Below are 22,721 nucleotides of genomic sequence, written 5' to 3'. Positions count from 1 at the left end.
GGATTTTAGGCCTGGTGATGCAATTTGCACATATTTTCAGTTCACAAGAGCAGGAGCCAACCTTTTCAAGCAAGGTGCTAGATTCCCAAGTTCATATTTCTGGGAGCTTGGAACCTTACAGGTGGCAAGACCCATCAGAGAAGGCCACCATTAAAATCTCATGCCCTCCCAAAGTACACATTTGAAGTCTGCACTAGATAATCACTAGATAACCATACACAGAAAACCATTGCCAACCTGGAGGAAAAAGAAGAAAAAAAGAAAGAAAAATAAGGTAAAAATATTCTCTTCCTATAATCTAAAGAAAAATCCAAACACACACAGAGACTCGCTGGCATACAAACTCCATTCATTCTGCAGTTTGGAAATGAATGCAATTTAATGACAGACTGCTCCAAAATCTTCCATAATCTGCAGCGCTATCAACTCCCCTCTAAAGTGCAAATACCCTTTGACAGATACAATTCTGTAAGCTATTTATACCATGGTGTGAATGTTTTAATCAGATAAGAGCCTAACATCTAGCTGAGATCATTCACACGCAGACACTGACAGTGAAAAGGGGAGTGGGGGTAGAATTCTGCAGCACCCAGGTGGCAGGTGGCACCCATGGGACAGGTGGCTGCCCAGAGGATGGGACAATGTAGTGGGGGTTCCAAAGGCTAAGGCGCAGCAGGAAGAGAGAGGCCATTTTACCCAAATGCAATCTCGTCCTTGGCAGTGTCATCAATCATTTCCCCGCAAGGAAAGGCTTCTCATTGAAGTATCAAAGACACAGACTAAACAATAATTCTAGGGTTCCTTCCTCCATGCCCTTCTTCCTGCTACAGAACTCACTTTGCACATATTATTGGGATAACTACCTAAATGTGCTGCTTTACATTTGTTGGCTATCAGGAAACCATTTTTCATTTCTGTTAGGAAGTTTTGTTTGTTAAATAAAACTGGTTTAAAAGCCTTTATTCTAAAAGGCTTTAGGTAAAATAGCTCCCCAAAATTCTTTCTTAACAGGAAAAGCTGAAGTGTTTTTTGAAGTTCACTGTACACATGGGCACCAATTCCTTCTGATAATCTAAATAGAATATACTTTCACACTGTCATGCTCTGTTGCTCATGCGTAGCAATAATAAACCAAACCATAATCCCATGTAAACCCTTTGGGATTTTTGTTTCAGTTTCACTCGTGTGTTAGGGAGACAGTGGAGCAGGGACCTTTTCCACTGAAGAGTCAGAAGGCACAGCACAGGCCTTCCTAGACACCGCATTAAGGTAACCCTGTGTTAACTTTAATTAGCTCTAACAGTCTAAACAAGATGATGACCAGCCAACATCTCAGAGGGAGGAATCCGACATGCAGGAAGACACAGCAGGGGACCCCAGAGAGGGAAAAGGCCCTCTGGGAGTCTGGGCATTAGGCATGAGGCAGGAGCAGATTCACCGCAAGTCACTGATGCTCACACTCCAGAACCTGCCCATGGCAGGGGCCCCTCCCAAGGCCCTGTGCTAACTTGATCTTTAAATTTTCTCTTAGTTTTCTTAAAGAGGGCTCAGAATTGTAGGAGCTTCAGGCCCTACACAAGCTGGATCTGTCCCTGACCTGCAGGTTCCATGGGCACTTGAACACGGCAAGACTAACATTGAACTCAGGACCCGCTCCTCTCCTCCTCCTCTGCTTTCCGCCAGCTGTGCTTAACACTACCCCCGCTTCTGTGTCTGCATTTATTTTGTGGCATCACCACCTCCCAAGTCAGAAGCCTGGGCACTGTTATTTCGTGTTCTCTCATCCATTTCCAGAATGCAACAGTTGGTTAATTCTAGCTCCAAAAAAAAAAAAAAAAAAAAAAAAAATCCCTCCGGTCTGACCCTTTCCCTCCATCCCCTCCATCAGAGGGTTTTTCTAGGGGCTCAGAGCTTTCACCCCTGGTCCCCTTGCCTCTAGTCTCTTCCTTTCTAATTCTGAACCCCACTGTGACATGAGAAGGATGGTCTAAACCACCCCAGGGCCCAGGGCCTCCAGACTGGAACACTGGCTGCTCAGCACACAAGGCAGCTCTTCACAGACTGGTCATCCAGTTCTGAATTCCCTGCACACCCCTGAACACGCAGTCCCCTTGGCTACGGGTCCTCCCCACCCACATCCACACTCTAAACCGTTTCAGGGTTTATGTTTATCCTTCAAAAACCCCTTGAAATGCCACCTTCTCTTCCATCCTTCCTAGTCGCCCCTGGTCAGCTGGTCCACACCACCCTGCGACCTCTTGTGGAATTCGCCAGTTGTTTTCTACTGATGTTTACTCTAATCTCCCAAGCCAGACCCGGCTCCCTGTCCATCTCTGTCTCTCATCTTTTTTCTCACTCTTCTTACTCGCTATCATGGGGTTCATTCATTTCTGAGTACTTTTCCACACCCCAACTTGACTTCGTCTGAATATTTACGTTTGCTGTACCAAAAGGTGAGACCCTACTTCACAATGTTAAAGCACAGGGTTCTGGAACTAAATGACTGGTCTGAATCCCAGCTGTGTTACTCACTACTTATATGATTTTACACAATATTCACCTTCCTCTTCGTTCCTTCGTTCGGTCTCCCCATCTATAAAATAGAGGTAACAAGACCACCTCACTGGGTTGTCATAAGGATTAAATGAGTAAATAGACATAAAGAGCTTAGAACAGTGCTCAATAACTGGGGAACACTCAGTAAATGTCAGCTACTCTGATAGAGGGAGAGGGAAGAAGAAAGAGGGGGAGGATGGCTTTATTCAGTGATCAGTTATTTCCCCACTCCACCCAGGGCCCCTTCTAAAGGGCAGTGGGGATACTCACCTTGAAAGTCTGTTGTGCAAGAAGGATACTGTGTACATACCTGGTTAAATGTTTCTATGAATAGTAGAGATAACTCTGTTGGGGCACTAGAGGGAGAGGCTTAAACACATGCAGGCAAAGTTCTTCAAGCTCTGAGTACTTCGGGGGCTATAACTCCATTTCAAATGCAAACCTCGCTATCCTCGACCTCCCTGACCTCTCAACTGGGGACAGCTATTTCAACTCCTTTTCCTGTGCCCTTCCCAGGGCCTTGGCTCTTGGTACTCTGAGCACTCCCACCTGGAGTCATCCACTCCCATACCTTCCTTACCAAGATGGGATGCACAATCCTAACTACAGCCCCAACAGTCATGGCCCACAGAGGTACAGACACCTCCACTTTAATGTGCCTGACATCAAACTCTGGATGTTTCACAATGAAATCCTCCTCTCCATTCCACCCCCCACCCCAAGACTCATTCCTTCAACATGAGCTGTTCCCCAGCTCTGTAGATGGCACCCTGGAGGTGCCCAAGGCAGACATTTGAACATTCCTGACTCCTTCCTCTCTCATTTAAGTCTCTTGTAAAACCAGCTGCTTCCCTCCATCTCCACCACCGCCTACCTTAACTAAGTCACCCTCACCCATCATCCTGCCGCAGAGACCTCCTTCACTAGTGTTACCGTCTTCAGACCCCGCTTTCTCCAATCCATCATCTCTACAGTATAAAAGATCTTCTAAAACGTCAGTCTGACCATGTCTTTCCTTCTCTAAAACCCTCAGTAAATGGCTCCCCTTCAAAACTGGAAGGAATAAAGTTCCAAAAGACCCACCATGATCTGGCCCCTGCTTACCTCCCCAGCCTCACTGGTCACCACTGTCCCTCCACCACTGTCCTCCAGCCCAGTAAGCCCCCTCCAGCCTTATAGTATTAGAGCAGCTCCAAGGAGGTCTCAGCTCTCCCTCCCTGGAGCTATACTCTTTCTGCAGAAATGTCCTTCTCCAATCCTTTCAGCTGGTTAACTTCTCCTCCTTCAAAACTCAGGTTAGACATCACCTCCTCCAGAAGCCCTCCTTGACTCTGTCCCAAAGGTGAGCTAGGAGTCCCTGGCAGGCTTTCTCATGGTAGCTAGGCTTATCACCATCACAGCCTGTATTCCACTTAAGAGTTCTCCAGGCCTTCCAAAGAGCACGAAAGGTGGCTTATTCACCATTGTATTAGCAGGCATCTAAGGGATACTGGGTGTGACATAATAAGAAATATGCATTTGGTCTCTGCCCTGGCTCCTGGCACAGAGCTTCTAAAACTCCTATAATTCCTGAGTGACAGGGATGAGGAGTATCCCATTATACATAATAAACCCCTTTCAATCATACCTGAGTTTATGCTGATAAGATGACTTAGAGGAGGAGGGGCTGGTCACCAAAGGAACCAATCCTATGAATAGAGGGTTTTGTCTTTCAGCTCTGCTCCCTGACCTCCCAGGAGGGAAGGGTTGGAGACTGAGTTCAGTAACCAATTGCCAATGTCTGAATCAGCCATGCCTCCATAAAAACCAGGAACATAGGGGTTTGGAGAGCTTCTGGACTGGTAAACAAACAGAGGTGTCGGAGAGTTACACGGCTGGAGAGGGCATGAAAACTCCAAGCCCTTCCCCACACACCTTGCTCTGTGCTTCTCCTCCATTTGGCTGTTCCTGAGTTGTACTCTTTAACAACCAGCAATAGTAAGTGAGGTGTATCCCTGAGTTCTGTGAGCCATTCTAGCAAATTACAGAATCCCAGGAGGGGGTCGTAGGAACCCTGATTTACAGCTGACTGGTGAGAAGCACAGGTGACAACCTGGGGATACATGAAGTGGGGGAAGTCTTGTGGACTAAGCCCGTTTTAACCTATGGGATCGGCACTAAGTGTGGACGGTTAGTGTCCCAGTTCTTAAATGTAAAGGGAAAACCCCACACATTTGGTGTCAGAAGTGCTATGAGGAGAGGAAATAGTTTTCCCAGAAGAGGGGAAAAATCAAGGAAACAGTTTCAGGGTTCTCTTCTGACTGCTCTCCAATAAAGAGGAAGCTTAGAGAACTAAGAGTAACTTGTAAGACTAAGTCTTTGGTGATGCTGTTGTCAATTTCACAGGCTAGTAAACATAAGGAATACCAGACGTGCAGCAAGGTAACACTATGTAGCGTACATGACTGCCACCCAGCCCACCCAGACAACTGTAAGCCAATTCTCATCACACAGACCCTGTAAATGCAGAACCCATTCCAGAAGAGAAGGCAAACCCGTTCATTGGCAGCGAGCTCCACGTCCCTCTGCTTAGGCTCACAAGTCACATCTACTTCAGTTTTCTAGGATATGGCTTTTTCCTTGGCAGGGAAACAAATGTTTATTGAAGTGTATCCTAGGATAAAGCCCTGGATTGTTCACTGACATCTGAAAAAAGTAAAGTACCCCTTTAGCCAATTTCAGTACTAAAGTGACAACAAAAAAATACATATATACACAAATACACAGTCACACGGAGATGAACACACAGACACATGCATATTCAAAACTTACACTCACACAAAATGTAGGTAAGGAAGGAAATTACTATCTTTAGAATTCATGTAACATATAAAAGAAAAACTAGAATTCATTCACTCTCCATCTACTAAGATACAGATGTATTTCCTGCAGACACAAATACAATCGGTTGGGAACTCTGGGAGTGCCTCTGCTTATATTTTGCTGGGACTCCTTTTGTTAGCAAAGACCGGATACTCAAAAAATGTAGATTCAGATCAAGGTTACTTGAGGATGCAGCTGCCACATTGGAATTTTTCTTTCATCAAAATGCACCAGAGAGTCCTTATAAAGACAAGCTTGATCTATGTTATGAGCAGGCTACTTCCCAAGGAAACAAATCTAGATGAATACTTTACACTCAATCCTTAACCCTTTGCCCCTGGAATCTTTAGCAATGTATGCTTTATAAGACTACTTAATTCAGCAACTTATGCAGTACAGTCTGCTTAGTCTATCTTAAAAATGTAGAATTCATGTTTCTCTCTTTAAATTTGTTTCCATTTTTTACTAAATTACAGTTGAACTGACAGTTGAGTAAAGAACTTTGCTTCTATAATGGACAAAAAGAATAGTACCAAAACAAAACGTAGTATATAAAGGAACATAAAACACACTGAAAGTAGGATCACAAATCAATGAGTAAGGAATGGATTATTCAAAATACAGGACTGGGAAAAATGAGTGCTGAGGGTAAGGAGGGAATCAAGTCAGGGTCTCAACTAAACCATACATCAAATAAATTCTAGGCTGACTAAAGCAGGAGTCTGCAAACTTTTCTGTAAAGGGTCCGCTAAAAAATATTTTAAGCCAGCTAGTAAATATTATAGATCTTTGTTGAAACTACTATGAAAGAAGTTATAGACAACATAAAAACAAAACAGTGTGGCTTTATGCCAATAAAACTTTATTTGTAAAACCAGGTGGCAAGCAGTTTCCTTGGATGAAATAACCAAATAGTAAATAAATAAATAAACACGCAAAGAAATTCCCAAAGAAAACACTGGTAAATATCTGATCTGAGATAGGCAAGAATTTCTAAGCATGAAAGTGATGGAAGAAATCAGTGAGGAAAAGACTACTATGCTTATTACATACATTTAAATTTCTGTTAGTAAAACTAGAACAATAAACCAAGTAAACAGAATTAAAGGCAAATGGTGAAAAGAAGAAATACTTGAAATATACATAACAAAGGATTTGGAGCTTGGAAATTGTATCTTTTGTCTCCCAAATTGGCAAAAATGATGCTGGCAATCATCATACATTAAACAAGATTAATAGTCACTGGTTCAGGGAATGTAACCTGGATCAATCATCAAACAATAAAACAGTATGCCTTAAAGAGCCTTTAAAATATTTATTCCTGCCTTAACAAGTTTATGTTTATGAATCTAGCCTATGAAAATAATTATAGATCCACGAAAGACTCGGGAATAAAGACATCCTTAGTGAGCTTAATTTATAATAACCTAAATGCCTAACAAGAAAAAAGCATTTAAATAAATTTTAGTACATACATTACAATGGAATATTATGCACATATTAAATAGTGTTAGCAGAACATTATGGGTGTAAGAACATGGTCATAAGAAAATGGTAAATGAAAAAGGCACTGGGATTATTTGTGGACTATTATACCATATTTTATAGTTGCATAAGCAGCAGAAAACTACATGTTAAGCAGTAATTATCAGTAATTATTTCTGGCCAATAAGATTATGACTGATTTTTGTTTTCCTCTTTATTCTTCTCTGTAGTCTCTAAATTTTCTATAATAATTATGTATTCTAAATATGAAAGATAATCAATGTTACTTTTAAAAAGGTAAAAAAGCCATTACTTCTCACCAAATCTGTGGAAGAAACATAAATCAGCTACTTTGAGTATCTGAAAAGTAAGTTGAGCAAAGCAATAACAGCCTTACTCAACTGTTTCTACTCAGTATTTCTGCTGCTATTTCTAACATCTATGAGGCAGCTACTAACTTTAAAAGTCCGAAGACCTCCCAGAACAAACACACTCCAGCCCCAACAATGGAACATTTCAGAATTCTCCTGGGATACTTAGGAATGCTGGTGGTCATTCTTCCAGAATTGAGGCAAAATTAGTGCTAATTTGAATCCCGGGTTAACTATGTTAATATCTAAGTATACAGCAATCTAAGTCGACATTATTCTGTTCAGCAGATAACTCTATCAACAGCTTAATAAAGTGCAATAATGAACGCAAACAACTTAAAGTCACAAGGGGGAAAAAACAAATTTTCTTGTCTTCAATTTTTAAAAATCTCAAAACAGTATTTCTGGAGGGCAATCCTGCTATACATATATATATGTGTACACACACACACACACACACACACATATATATACACATACATACACACACACATATATATATACTTTAAAAAGCAAATATTCTGTGACCTTATTCCAGGTCTAGAAGTCTGTGCTAGGAAAATAACTGGACAACTGTTTAAAGTACATAAGCAAAGATGTTTATGACAACATTTACAATTGGAAAAAAAATGGTATAGTCAGTATATCACTTCCTGCATGTGAATGTTTGTGTCTCCTCAAAATTCGTATGTTGAAACCTAATTCTGAATGTGATGGTGTTTGGAGGGGAGACCTTTGGGGGTGGAGGACTCATGAAGGGAATAAGATGCCCCAGAGAGATTCCCTCACCCTGTCCTTACAGTGAGAAAAAAAATCCATCTAGGAACCAGGAAATGGGTCCTCACCAGACACCAAGTCTGTAGATGCCCTGATCTTGGATCCCAGCCTCCAGAACTGTGAGAAGTAAACGTCTGTCGTGGGTAAGGCACCCAGTTTACAGCATTCTGTTACAGCAGCCCAAAATGAACTAAGGCACATCCATACAATGAAATGACACCATTGAGAATGAGACATAAATATATACTCACTGACATGGAAAGATGTTTGTGAGTCTATTTAAAGCAAGTAATAAGACTATAAAACAAAATAACATGTTTATTGCATGTATTAGTCAGCTTGGGCTGCCATAACAAAATACCATAGACTAAGTTGGTTAAACAACAGAAGTTTATTTTACAGGTCTAGAGGCTGAAATTCAAGGTTAGGGTGCCAGCACAGTCAGTTCCTGGTACGGATACTCATCCTGGCTTGCAGTCAGCTGCCTTCTTGTGTGTTCACAGGGCAGAGAGAGGGAGAGAGAGAGATCTCTTACTCTTCCTAGAAGACTACAATCCCATCAGATTAGGATCCCACCCTATGACCTCATCTAACTTATTTCCTAAAGACTCTATTTCCAGATGCAATCACACTGTGGATTAGGGCTTCAATGTATGAATTGGGGGTGAGAGGATGACACAATTTAGTCAACTGCAACTCATTTTATACACACATACACAAACACACACATATGAACAATGCTATACATGGATGAAACTCAAGAACGTTTTGGCCTCAAAATGTTTATATCAGTGGTTACCTCTGTGTAGTAAACACAGCATGCTTAGTTTCTACAATAAATGTTAATTTCCTGGTTGTAATTTAATAAATATTAAAAAGATGGTAAATTTTTTAAAAGCACTGGGGAAAGGTACAATACCCTCTCGTGCTAGCTCATGCTGGCTGCACTCTCAAAAAGCAGCGTCAAATAGAGCAATGAAATCTCAGGGCGCAGGAAATCGATCTAGGAATCAGAGCAGACAGTTCCTTGAAAACATCAGCCCAATTCACAGCAGTGATCAAAATAGGCAACAAAATCCACTGGGCATCATTAGGAAGGATATTAGAAATAAAATAGAAAACACAGCCTACCCAAAGGCATGGTCCCATGATTGGACCTAGAGCCAAAGGAATGTTCCAGAAGGCAGCCAAGCAGGTTTCTGCTTTCTTACACCTCAAGGCAGTTACAACAGCACAAGAAACGGTTATGAGAGAACACCTAAAGTAATCAAGATCCAGCCTTTACTTTTCCCACTGCCTCAAGCTGACAAGTATTGTATCACTTTTCACTCACACCCCCTCACCATGTCTGGCACACCGGTCACTGATTATACTATTACTGCCCCTTACACTCCCACAGCCCACCCCTCCCCACAACCACGTAGACACGCACAAGCAGGACTGCAGGCTCTTATGATCACATGGCCTTCAACTCTGCTCTCTCTGCACAGTGCACGTGTGAAACCAAAGGACTTTCATAGTCAGTAAGGTGTTTCATGTTAGGAAGGACTGTTGATGAGCCTGGGGAACTGAAGCGGGCTGCTAAGATGATATACAGCAACAAAGGCAGAGAACAGGCTGAAGACGCGCAGCAAATCTTGTAACAGAAAAACGTAAAAGCTTTAAGGAAGTAAGAAAAAAAGATTAACTATTAATCTACAATGGGGTAAAATATCACTATAGTCTCCCAACATGTCAAAAGAAATGGCAGACGAGAAAGTTTGTTTTCTCCCCTTGTGACCTCCAGCAGTGCCCTCTGTACGAGGCTGTGGTCAGAGACTTAGCTTCTGCCAAAGTTGTAACTGAGGGTCTTCCTCCACGTCAGTTAAGAACTGGCAGAACGAGAACAAACACGGCACAGAATCATCATGCGGCTCCTCAGTTCTGCCACCTACAGACACGCTTAGAGGAAGGGCTTTTACCGGCTGTCAGTGAAACTGGGCAAGTCCTAGTCAATAGGGCCGGCCGGGCATAACCCTTCGCAGACAAGGAAAGAAACTGGATTTACAAGTCTTTCGACTCAGCTCAAGCTGCCTGTCCGCATGGAAGGCGCCTGCGCTGTGCGCTCCTGCCCTCCGACAGGGCCCCCCGCCCCGCGCCGGGGTCAGCCGCCCCCGCAGGGAAGAGGACGCCCGGCACCTGCACACAAGGAAGCACTCGAGGATATTTCTTTTTTTATTTTTAGTAGGGGGAAGTAATTAGGTTTACTGATTTATTTATTCTTAGGAGGTACTGGGGATTGAACCCAGGACCTTGTGTACGCTAAGCATGCGCTCTACGACTTGAGCTATAGCCTCCCCTCCTCGAGGGTGTTTCTTGAATGAGCGGCACATTCCATGAATTAGAAAAGAGAGACTTCAGGAAAAAGCTATACTCAGGAATAAAATCTATCCCAACTCAGCCTTGCCCCTCCATTGTGGTAGAATTACTCATCGAAATTTAAGTGTGGTACACTTGAAATTCAGTCAGTCCACAATCACCAGATAAGCCCTCTTCCCTGTGCACTACCCACCATGGGGCTGATTCATGCCTTTTAGACATAAAAAGAACCTTTCTGTCTGAGATCACAAAGCTGCAGGCTTATAAAGTTAATGTCTGCACTCAAGATACCTGATTTTTAATCAGCTATACTAAAAATTTTTTTAAAAATCACCCATGTAATTTTTAGGTAACAGATAACAATGTAACACATAAGTGCTAACTGAATTATATAAAAATGTCTTACTTCTGATTTAGCATTTGGCACAAACAACAATAACCAGAAAGCATGCAACTTGTATGTTAGAATGAAATGTAAAAGAAAAAAAAAGCAAAATTAGTAAGATTTTTATGGAATTAAATTAACATTAAAAGACATCTGATTTTGTTTCAGAGCCAACCTAAAGGCTTTTTCTTCACTAAATATTTCTCTATTAGCTTATTAATTCATATTGTGCTTTGTTCCAAAAGGATTTAAAGTGATTTACATAAATACATACAGAAGAAGATTAAAAGTATTTTAATAAGCAGTTGAGAAAAAGCTGACAGTGATAAAATAGTAATCCAGGAAAATAAGAGGCAAAGTTTAAGGGAATTCAAAGCAAATCATTTTGAAAGAATCTATCTACCTGTTAGAATCCAGTCATATGTGTGGAACTAGGCTTTCTTTTAAGAACCAGCTGAAGAGGTAGCTGAGGTCAATTATATGAATCATAATTATACAAAATAAAAACTAAGTAGTTCCTTAGGAAAAGCACAAAAGTCAGAGCATGGAGAGAAGAAATTTCTTCCAGGGCTCCTCATAAAAGAAACACTGAAAAATTGATATAATTACAATAACTGCTAACAATCAGCACTAACGTACATTCTGTCCTAAGAATTTTAGACATATTCACTCATTTAATAACCCTATGAGGTAAGTACTATTATTATCTGCATTGAATGGATAAGGACACTGAGGAACAGAGAGGTTAAGTAAACTGCCCAAAGTCACACAGCTAGCAAGTTGTGGACTGGGGATTCAAACCCTGAAGGCTGGCTCCAGAGTTGACACTCTTCGCCACCACACTACAGTGCCTCTCACTGTTACGAAAGCAAGTGACCTCAGTGCCCTCAACAGCACCCTCAGGGTAGACATCACTTTCATGATGATGCCCCTCAGTGTGCACAAGAGGGAAACACAAAGCTTAGTTCAGGAGCAGCAATTCTACTGAGGCCAAAACGACGCAGTCCACGCATGGGGTTTCTGACAGATGGGCAGATATCTGGGCTATTTAGAGTGTCTCAAAGAAAAGTGGCCTTGTGAACATTACTTTTCTTCCACAAGGTTTGTTATGCAATGAGTGGCCGGATGGGGGTTATACTCTGAGGAGCAGGTGAGTACAGCTTGGACCTGCTGACAGTGAAGGCAGAGCCACCGGCTGGAGTCACCACCTGAGCTGGAAGAAGGACAGACACCCTCCCAACCAAGGCTGACAAGCCTGACAGGGAAATGCATCTGCCTGATGAGAAGGTCAGCCTACTTTGCATGGAGGAGGCCCAAGGGAGTGCCAATGGGCAGGGCTCCCTTAATGAAGGATTTGGCTGGGTCAAACCAAAAGATGAGAAGGTCCCCAAATGCCTATGTCATGGAATGGGTCTCAACAGAGCTAGTCTGGGCAATAACCAAAGACAGTGTCATCAACTGTCACTCAGGATCATAGCAAACCCACGCAATGGCCAGCCTTGGACCATGCAACTTCTCAGGGTAGCTCCAGGACAAAAACTCTTGGACAAAAGACTGGTTTTAAGACCATAACCTATCTTTCTTCACAGCTTCTCCATGTTCAAATTCAAGATCATAAAACCATTTCACCAGAATTTACTCATTAACTGAGCACTTGCTACAAATCAGGTATTGTTCCAGCTGCTGGGGCAGAGCAGTGAGTAAAACAGACAAAAATCCCTGCCATCACAGATCTTATTCCCGTGTACGCACTATGAGTAACATGTACCATGAATTACTATCACTGTACTTATGCCATTACTCTTGCCTAGCTGTGTATCAGGTGAGATCAATGTTATGAAGAAACCATGGCAGGGACACAGAGAAGGTGTGCTGGGGGTGCTGCAGGATTACACCGGTGGTCAAGGACATCTCGACACGAAGGGGAAATCTGAGCAAAGCCTTGCAGGAGGCCAATGGTGGACCAGGTCAATGTCTGGGTGGAAATCCCAGGAGAAGAGGCCAGAGAGAGTAAGGAATGAGGAGTGTGAGGAAGAAGCAGGGAGCAGTGGGCATGTTGGGGAAGGACCTGGAAGCCACTGTAAGGATTCTGGATCTGACCCTGAGCAGAATAAGGATGATCTGGCTTTTCTTTTCAAAGGACCACTGTCTGCAGCATAGAGAAGAGGCCGTAGGGTCAAGGACAGAGGCAGGGAGACCCATCGGGGGGGGCATCTTTCGACCCACAGCACCTTGGCCACATGCACACATGCTCCTGGCATCTCTCTGGGTCTGCTGGTGCAGGAAGGGGTGGTGGCAGAGAGCAACAAACCCAAGGTGCAGGAGCAGCATTTCAGAATCCAGTCCCAGAGTACCAACCAAGCCTCTGGCAGGTATGTATTTCCCAAATGCAATAAAAGAAAAGGAAAAACAAGCAGAGTCTCTCAAAGGCAGGTTAACCAAACACAAGGTGGTGCAGCCTGAGGGGGCAGAAGCAGTGGCATGGGAGAGGCGCTGGCATCATGAGCCCAGCAGTCCTGGGGCTGTCAGGGTAATGGATTACACTAATGGGACAGACACTGAAATGAGCTGGTCCTTCCAATGTCTGATAGCAGATATTCTCAAAAGCATATCCCAAAATATATCACAGTTTAAAATATTTAATAGTTAAAACAGCACCACTTAAATTCCATCCCCACACGTAATGCTCACTGCTTCCAAAATGCATCTGACGCCTGCGTGATGCTCTCCTTTTCTTCCTCCCAGGGATTTTGAGAACCAACATCGCCTAAGCCTCCCCACAAAGTGCATCCTCTCTTGGGGCCCCAGCAAGGTTGGGGTGACCTGCTCTGATCTTGAGGTACACAGGGCACACCAGCACGCCCTCTCAGTCTCGGATGGACTAACAGCCAGGAAAGGTTTCGGGGTTTCCACACGCCCTGCCCTCCCCACACCAAGCGCCTGCTGGCCAGGCTCACACACAGAAACTCCCACGAGTATTATCCCCTGCTCGTTCTGACAAAAACTGTGATAAGAACAGAAAGGAAAATGGCAAGGCATCCTGAGGGAGGACACCAATATGTAGCTTTCCCATGAGTCTGGCATTTGTGAAAAGGGCATGGAGAGGCACACCCATCTGTGACTTGACGCCTCCTTGGGCATCAGAAAAGGAGGAAAAGACACAGAAGTGTCAACTAAGGCTCCTTTTACTCAAGAGCCTTCACTCAAAAACATTATAAAAAGTTGGATTTAAAATAATAAAACTATAAATATTTTTCTCACACCCATTACAGTTTTCTTTCATGTTCCCTTTAAATTTCTCCGCCTGAATCGAAGGACTGACCACAAGCCATTAGTAAGGAAAATCTAGACAAGTAAAAGGCTAAGAGGTAAAGGGACCGAATAATTCACCATCACAGGTAGAGGGTTCAATATATAACGCCCTAAATACAGGTTTTGCTAGTGTTATTCCTGGGACTATACCAAGAACATGTAAGCTCATAAGGCTAACTTAGAAAACTGTTCTGTAATCAAATATCTTACTCCAGCTGCTCTTTCTGAATGTATTTCAGCTTGATTAACACATGACATTCTCACACATACCAACAGGCACCTCATAATTTAAACTTAAGGCCACTAATTACCCATTTATACACACAGGCTACATATATATAAGCAAATGGAAATAATTAAACACATTTGCTTTACAAGCAAAGACTAGTTTATTCTAACATCATTAAACTACTACTTGTTAATTAAGAGGCAGAATTTACCAGACAGGAGGAGATCAATAGTTCTGAATCTTCTTTTGTCCAACTGTATGCTGTGAATTCAAGGGCATTATTCTCTCCTTGCTGTTTGCACATATAAGCACAGTTTCTTTCAAAAACGGTGCGGATGCCTTTAAACAGGATCACACTAGTAGTGCAACCCATCCCCAAGGTGTGGAGGTTCCGATTTCTAGCGATCTCTACTCCATTTCCACATCATCTTCCTTGGCTCCTCAGAGCCGGCTCCCACTGTACCATCTTCATGACAGGCAGTCGCCGACACCAGAACAGAAGGGAAGCTCCGAGCTGCTCTACTAGAATCTGCTCCTGCCCAAGAGCCTGACAGAAAAAAAAAAAAAAAAAAAAAAATCCAGGCTCCGAGTGTCAAACAGGAGGGGTGGTGCAAAAACAAGTGACACACCTCAAATGCACCAAAACCTTTAAAGTATCGTCTTTCCAACAGATCACTCCATGGTTAATACCAAAGAACAAATAAGCAGAAGATTTACATATGGTGACTGAAAAACTGCCGGCTCCTGCGATTGCTCCGGATTGTTCTGAATCTCAGAATCCTGCCCAAAATGAAAAAGACGGTGCCAGACAGCCACCCTGCTGCAGATGCTGCTAGAAGGCACAAAGAATGTTCATCTGCTGCAAGAAATCGCTCTCCCAGAATGCTTAGCCTAGCATCTATATTAGCAAACATCTCTTTCCTTGACCTAAATATGCTGTTTGTTTAATCCTGCATCAGTGAGGAACAGAGAAGCAAAAGGAAAAAAAAAAAGTCCAAAAACGAGAGGAATCACTAAGATGACTGCTGCTATGGAAACATGTGTAAGCCCACTTCAAACAACCTTTTGCGTGTGTGGGTAACAGCTTGCTGACAGCAAACCACAAGGGAACATGAAATTGCTGTGTCAATCTTGACAATCTTCTGCCCACTTCCACTCTTTGCTAGAGAGGGGGCTGGTAAGTTTGCATTGCTCAAAAGAATTCCCTCATGTCTGATACCCAAAGATGCAAATGAGAACATGGATAAAGGGTTACCTGGCACCTTCTGAAGCAGCGCTCTGGTATGCAATGGTAAATGCACACTTAAGTCCCACAGACAGCAAGGTTATTATTTTTGGTGCATAAGTAATCCAGGTCCTTCCACTGCAGACTGAACTCAGTAACACTACACTACCTTGTGTGTATCTTTAGGGAAGGCTGATAGGAAAGCTTGTCATTGATATAATACCAAATTGATTCATCCCATTTTCCTTCTAGAATATGAAAAGCGAATTATGTAAAAAGACCATGATGAATATGCAGGGAAACCCCTCCCTCCTACAACATGCATCTAGAAAAAGGTTACTGCTCTTTTAAAACCTGTCCTGATCTTCTTCCTTATTTCACAAGGCAATAAATGGTTTTCACTTTCTATCTATAGATTTCAAAGTTAGAGTGAATTATAAGTACCGTTTGCTAACCAATTGCGCCACTGGAGCTCTAGAGTGAATTATAATGATTGAACCTGCAGGTTGGTAACAGAAACCTGTGTAATGTAGTGAGAACAGACCTTCAGAGAATACCATGCAGTCCCAACATTTCTGTCCTCTATAGCTAGTATACCTATTAAGCCCAAGAGATAAGCAAAAATCTAGGCTTCATCTGTCTCCTGACTTTTAATGCAAAGTGTATCAAAAAGCTACAGAGATCAAAGGAGTAGAGATACTGGCCACATGCCAGTAACAAAACAAACAAACAAAATAAACAGAGTAATCATATGTGGTCTAGAGCCATGGGCTTCAGAAGGGTAATTCTGTTAAAGCAGAGCTACAGTGTTCAAGATTACACACAAGTCCTGACATCAGCAGATACAAGTCTTCATGCCTCATCACAGCACTGGCAGATACACACCATAGAAATTTATCTACACAGAAACTGAATACTGTTGACTATAAAGCACTAAACACCTGGGTTAAAAATTATCCTGAGATTTCAAAAAAAAATTCACCAACTAACCTAACTTCTGTACTGTGAGGAAAACAATTTAAAAAGTAATAGTTGAATATAAATAAAGATGGTACCTAGAAATTTAATCTCAATTTGTTATTATTACTTATTTTAGACATCCTGGGTACAGAAGCCAATGAATACTATTTGAGATACAAAAGATAATGTTTGAACTTTACAAAGGATCACAAACGGTAACCAAGCAAATCTGAAGCTGCTAATGTAGTCTATCTGATCCACTTAAAAAAAATAAAACCCTAAGTTACTATTTAAAACAATGAGAGAGAATGAAACAAAAATCATTCTGAGGAAAAGAAACGTTTCCTAGAGATACATTAATGAACATTTAAGCAACTTGTATCAATTTTAAGTATTAATAATTTTCCAACCAACAAAATTAGTGGACAAGAAAAACAGAAGATATTTAGAGCAAAGGATTCAATAAGGTCAAAAAGTAAGTTTCATGCTAACAGAGGTATGACAAAATGAATCATTCAAAATGTGTATTTGGTGTCACTGATTGTTCTGCATCAGAATGATAATTACCATAAACTCCATCAGAGAACATGAATAGATGGATGGTATCTATTGACAACCAGTTCAGCCACCCACAGTGTACATATTTCAATTTGGAGATCACATTCATGCTAATATCTTTTTAAAAATGCCACCTCTGCTTTACATAGTTCCCAAGACTGGATTTCTGCCCTTGACTCCCGTTGAGATCCAAGTCCATGTCTTCCTCTCCTGATAATACCTGACTCTGCTATGATCACCTCATCCTCAGATGTTCTGTCAGTCATCTTTCAGTATGACAAACTAGGATGGTGTGACTACACAATGGAATACTACTCAGCCATAAAAGGAATAAAGAACCAATGCATGCTACAATGTGAATGAGGCTGAAAAATGCCACACTGAGTAAAAGAAGCCAGTAACAAAAGACCTCATATTAGCTGATTCTATTTAAACAGCATGTCCAGAATAGGCAAATCCACTGAGATAAGAGAGTAGATTAGTGATTACCAGAGAATGGGGGGTGGGGGGTGACTGCTAATGAGTATGGAACTTATTTTAGGAGTAATGAAAATGTTCAGAAATTAGACAGTATTTCTAGCATATAGGCTACCTATACACAATATACAGTCTGTGAATATACTAAAAACCACTGGATTGAATACATTTCTTTTTTCTATTGAAGTATAGTTGATATACAATATAATTTAAGTTACAGATGCACAACACAGTGATTCACAATTTTTAAAGGTTATATTCCATTAATAGCTACTACAAAATACTGACTATATTCCCTGTGTTGTATAAAGAACACTTTTAAAAGGTGAATTTTGTGGTATGTGAATACAATAAAGGGCCTGGCTTCATTTTTGATGTTTTACTGCTAACAGCTTTTCAGTCTCACTCACCTCTACTTCTTCCTCTTCTGGGCACATGGTAGGGAGGGCAAGGGGCTCCCTCCTTCAGTGTCAACAAGAAATTCAAACCACTCTTGGGGAACCCTCACTCCAGTCCCATCCCCATGACCACAGCAGCATTATTCACAATAGCCAAGAGGTAGAACCAACCTAAGTGTCCATCAAAAGATGAACAAAATGTGTTACCTATATACAATGGAATATATTATTCAACCTTAAAGGAAGGAAATCCTGATTCATGCCACAACACAGATGAACCTTGAGGACATTATGCTAAATGAAATAAGCCAGTTACAAAAAAACAAATACTATACGAGGTAACTGGAATAGACAAATTCATAGAAACAGAAAGTAGAACGATGGTTTCCAGGGGCTGAGGGGAAGAGGAAATGAGGAGTTATTTAATGGATAGAGTTTGTCTAAAAATGATGAAAGAGTTCTGAAGATGGATGGTTACACAACAATGTGAATGTACTTAATGCACCAAACAATACTTAAAAAGTCAAAATGGTAAATTTTATGTTATGTACATGGCGTGTTATGTATACATCAAAAACAAAAACAAAAACGTATCCACTAGGCATTGCTTTCCTAGGACTTCTAAGAACAACTGCTGTGAAATAACAGAAAGCCAGGAGAAAAACAGAAAACCAGTCTTTTCTCCCCTTCTACCCCCTGCCCCCCGACAAAGGGCAGACAAGTCCAAGAAATAGGCTTCACACGTTTATTTTCCTCCTAACTATTTCTAATATTTTATATTAGATTAGATCATATTCTATAGTGCATATAACTAGTAACTACAGTATTTCTTCATTCCTCTTGGTAATGAACTTCTTAGAAAAACTTTTCAAACTATATACTGTCATAGAAAAAAAGACAGCTGAGAGTCAAATTCCCGATTCATAGGTGATTGCCACTGCTTTTTTTCGAGCTACAAAATGAACGAACCAACAGTGTTTACAGAGGTTCTGATTTATCCCTCAGCTCAGGAAGCTTCAGGCAATGTCAGAACTTCAATTTTTGTTCTGGGAGGTCATGAAGCAAAACCATGGTTTCTGAGGGAGCTCAGTTCTTTGAAGAGAAACCAATAAATCCATAAACACTGATCCTATGTCAAATATGAGAAGCTGCCAAAGAGCTTGCCTATTTGCAAAGCTTTACGTCCTGAATGAACACACAGGTAGGGGAGGGGCTCAGCAGAGGGAGACTGATGGCCCAGAAGATCACAATGAACACAGCAAGCACCGACATCCAACTGTAAACTAGACACTAAGTGAGAAACAAGGAGGCAGAGCCAACACGCAGTGGCAGAATGAGACCAGAGCTCACAGTGACCGCCCCTTGGTCTCCCCCAGACTCTCCCAAAGGAAAAGATCACTGAGTGGCAAGGTATACTGAGTTTAAACAATAGAAAAGGAACACAGCATGAATCGTTTATACATGTAAGCGTGAAAAAGTCCACGTGCTTCAAATATGGAGTTACAGTTACTAGAAAGCTGTTCTTACACGTGACGAGAGAGACAGAATTCATACTCTGCACACCTCAGGCACTTGTACCTCACACTTTAGCAGCTGAATACTTTAAAATTTTTACTATCATTGTGTCAGTACAGAAATACTGTCTCAACAAATAAAAAGAGATCAGATTCGATCTTACTAGAGGCCAAGGGTGAAGGGAGGAGAAACTGGATGAAGGTGGTCAAAAGGTACAAACTTAAATAAAGAAAAAAATTTAAATTTAAAAAAACTATTGCAATGTAGTCAGATTTTCAATTAGCTTAATCAAAGGTAAATAATAAGAAATAAACATACCACAGAGGTTACTTCTCCACTTCTCCAGGAGGGAAAATGCAATTTTTCAAAAATACTCCTATGGTTTTGAAAAAGCAGAGTGAAGACACAAAATAACATATGTACTCCTTTATCTAGGCCAGAGGGTTAGAAGGAACTAGATATATCATATGCCGCCACTTACGAAGGCTCATAAAACTCCCTTCTCTGCCTGACTCCTTTACAGTTTTAATTTCTTTTTACAAAGACACAAAATTTAAAGCCTTCATGATATTGTCATCTATACATAGCCTATGGGTGGGTTATGGCTTAACTATAACTGTTTTAAAAGAATATCACTTCAACCAAGTATTCTCTGATGTGTAAGTGGATTTCACTACAACAGCGAAGTGGGAAACTTCTGGAAAACCAGACTCTACCAAACAATTGGGCAGATTACAGATATTGCTATCCCTCCACACCAAATAAGGACAGACAAAACCCAAAGAAGATATACAAATGGCCAATAAGCAAATGAAAAATCACTGGAGAAATGCAAATCAAAATCATGAGACAGTACTCATACCCACTAAGATGGCTAAAATCAAAAAGACAGGTAATAACAAGTATTGGTGACAATGTGGAAAAACTGGATCACTCATACACTCTTGGTGGGAATGTAAAATAGGGCAGCTGCTTTGGAAAAGTCAAGCAGTTCTTCAAATGGTTAAATACAGAGTTACTATATGATCCAGCAATTTCACTCCTAGCTATATACCCAAGACAGCTGGAAACATACATCCACACAAAAATTTGTGTATCATAACAGTTGAAAAATGGAAACTACCCAAATGTCCATCAACTGGCAAATGGATAAACAAAATGTGGTCTATCCATACAATAGAATATTATTCAGCAATAAAAAGAAATGAGGTAGTGGTATGCGCTTTAACATGGATGAACCTTGAAAACATTATGATAAATGAAAGCCAGTGACAAAGGACAACCTACTGTATGATTTTGTTGGCATACAGTGTCCAGAATAGGCAAATCTAAGAGACAGTAGATTAGTGGATGCCTATGGCTAGGGGGCTAGGTAGGGTGGAATTAAGGGGCAACAGTTAAGAGGTACAGGATTTCTTTAGGAGGTAATAAAAATGTTCTAAAATTGACTATAGTGATGATACACAATTTTTTGAATACACTGAAAACCACTGGATTGTTACATTTTAAAAGGGTAAATTGTATAATATACGAATATTGTCTTGATTCAGCTGTTTAAAAACAGGACATATCAGGGACAGGAAGACACAGGCAGAACACTCTTCAATATAAATCACAGCAATTTTTTTTTATCTGTCTCCTAAAACAAAGGAAATAAAAGAAGAAATAAACAAATGAGACCTAATTAAACTTAAAAGCTTTTGAACAGCAAAGGAAACTGTCAAAATGAAAAGACAACCTACTGAAGGCGAGAAAATAGCTGCAAATGAGATGACCAATAGGGGGTTAATATTCAACATATATAAACAACTCATGCAACTCAACATCAAAAAAACAAACAATCCAATTAAAAAATGGGCAGAAGATCCAAATAAACATTTCTCCAAAAAGGACATGCAGGTGGCCACCAGACACGTGAAAAGATGCTCAGCATTGCTAATCATCAAGGAAATACAAATCAAAACCACAAAGAGATATCACCTCACACCTGTCAGAATGGCTGTCATCACACACACACACACACACACACACACACACACAACAAATGTTAGTTAGCTAGGATGTGGAGAAAAGGGAACCTTAGGTACACTGTTGGTGGGAATATAAATTGGTGCAGCCACTGTGGAAAACAGTATGGAGGTTTCTCAAAAAACTAAAAATAGAATTACCATATGACCCAGCAATTCCACTCCTGGCTATATACCCAAAAAAACACAAAAACACTAATTCAAAAAGATACATGCACCCCAATGTTCATAGTAGTATTATTTATAACTGTCAAGATAGGTAAGTAATGTAAGTGTCTATAAACAGATGAATGGATAAAGAAGATGTGGTGTGTACACACACACACACACACACACACACACACACACACACACACAGGAATATTACTCAGCCATAAAAAAGAATGAAAATTTTCCATTTGCAGTAACACAGATGGATGGACTTGAAGGACACTATGCTAAGTGAAATAAGTCAGAGAAAGACAAATATACAACATCATACATATGAAATCTAAAAAATACAACAAACAAGTGAATGAGACAAAAAGAAGTAGACTCATAGACATAGAGAACTAATGGTTACCAGTAGGGAAGAGGAAGTGGCGAGGGCCAATACAGGGGTAGGGGATTAAGAGGTACAAACTATTAAATATAAAAAAAAGCTACAAGGATTGTACCACAAGGGGAATTTAGCAAATATTTCATAATAACCATAAATGGAATATAACCTTTAAAAATTGTGAATCACTGTGTTGTAAACTTGTAACTAGTGAAAAACAAAATTTTAAGTTGATTTTCTCCTGAAGACACTCTATCCTCAGCACAGTTATCTCTTCAAAGCCTATCAGGACCTCCAACACAGCGAATTCCCAAAAGCATTCCTGGCGCTGTTTGTGTGAAAGACAGTACAAAGAAAATGGTAAGACAATTTCTTCAACAACAGCCAGTTAAAGCCATTCGCTTTAAATTTACAGGGCACTTAAGGGAAACCTTTTGTCAAGTCACTAACTTTGGCTCATTCATTCTGTTAGGCAAGGTCTGAGCCTGAGGGCTGGGCCATCTAACTCAATTCATTCTAAGAAATTTATTTTGCAGATCTTTTTCCACAAAATTTTCATCTCTGCTTTAACCACAAGGCTCTCAAGATCCAAGAAAAAAACTACCATTTGGAGAAAAAGTCAGAGGAGGGGTGGAAAGAGAGAGATTATGAACAGAGGATCTGAAATTTCATTCAAATCACAGAATTA

The 22,721-nt window shown here is 40.9% G+C and overlaps 1 protein-coding gene across 8 annotated transcripts in view; it reads right to left on the bottom strand.

Moving 5' to 3' along the window:
- The window catches only part of DOCK9 (dedicator of cytokinesis 9), a 256,298-nt gene that overhangs the window by 181,368 nt on the left and 52,209 nt on the right, over positions 1 to 22,721 (bottom strand). For 2 of the 8 annotated variants that reach the window (XM_014568164.2, XM_032496734.1), the window contains exon 1: positions 14,547 to 14,708. The exons of 5 other annotated variants lie outside the window; for them this stretch is intronic. In XM_014568164.2, coding sequence (XP_014423650.1) covers positions 14,547 to 14,708 — 162 coding nt within the window. Of the gene's footprint in view, positions 1 to 14,546; positions 14,883 to 22,721 lie in introns of those variants that run through there. One more of the 8 variants, XM_014568158.2, reaches the window with a different exon arrangement.

Source organism: Camelus ferus, chromosome 14, assembly GCF_009834535.1.
Source record: "Camelus ferus isolate YT-003-E chromosome 14, BCGSAC_Cfer_1.0, whole genome shotgun sequence".
NCBI classification, from domain to species: Eukaryota; Metazoa; Chordata; class Mammalia; order Artiodactyla; family Camelidae; genus Camelus; species Camelus ferus.
Note: the sequence above shows the minus strand (reverse complement) of the source record. Positions and strands in the feature narration are given on the sequence as shown.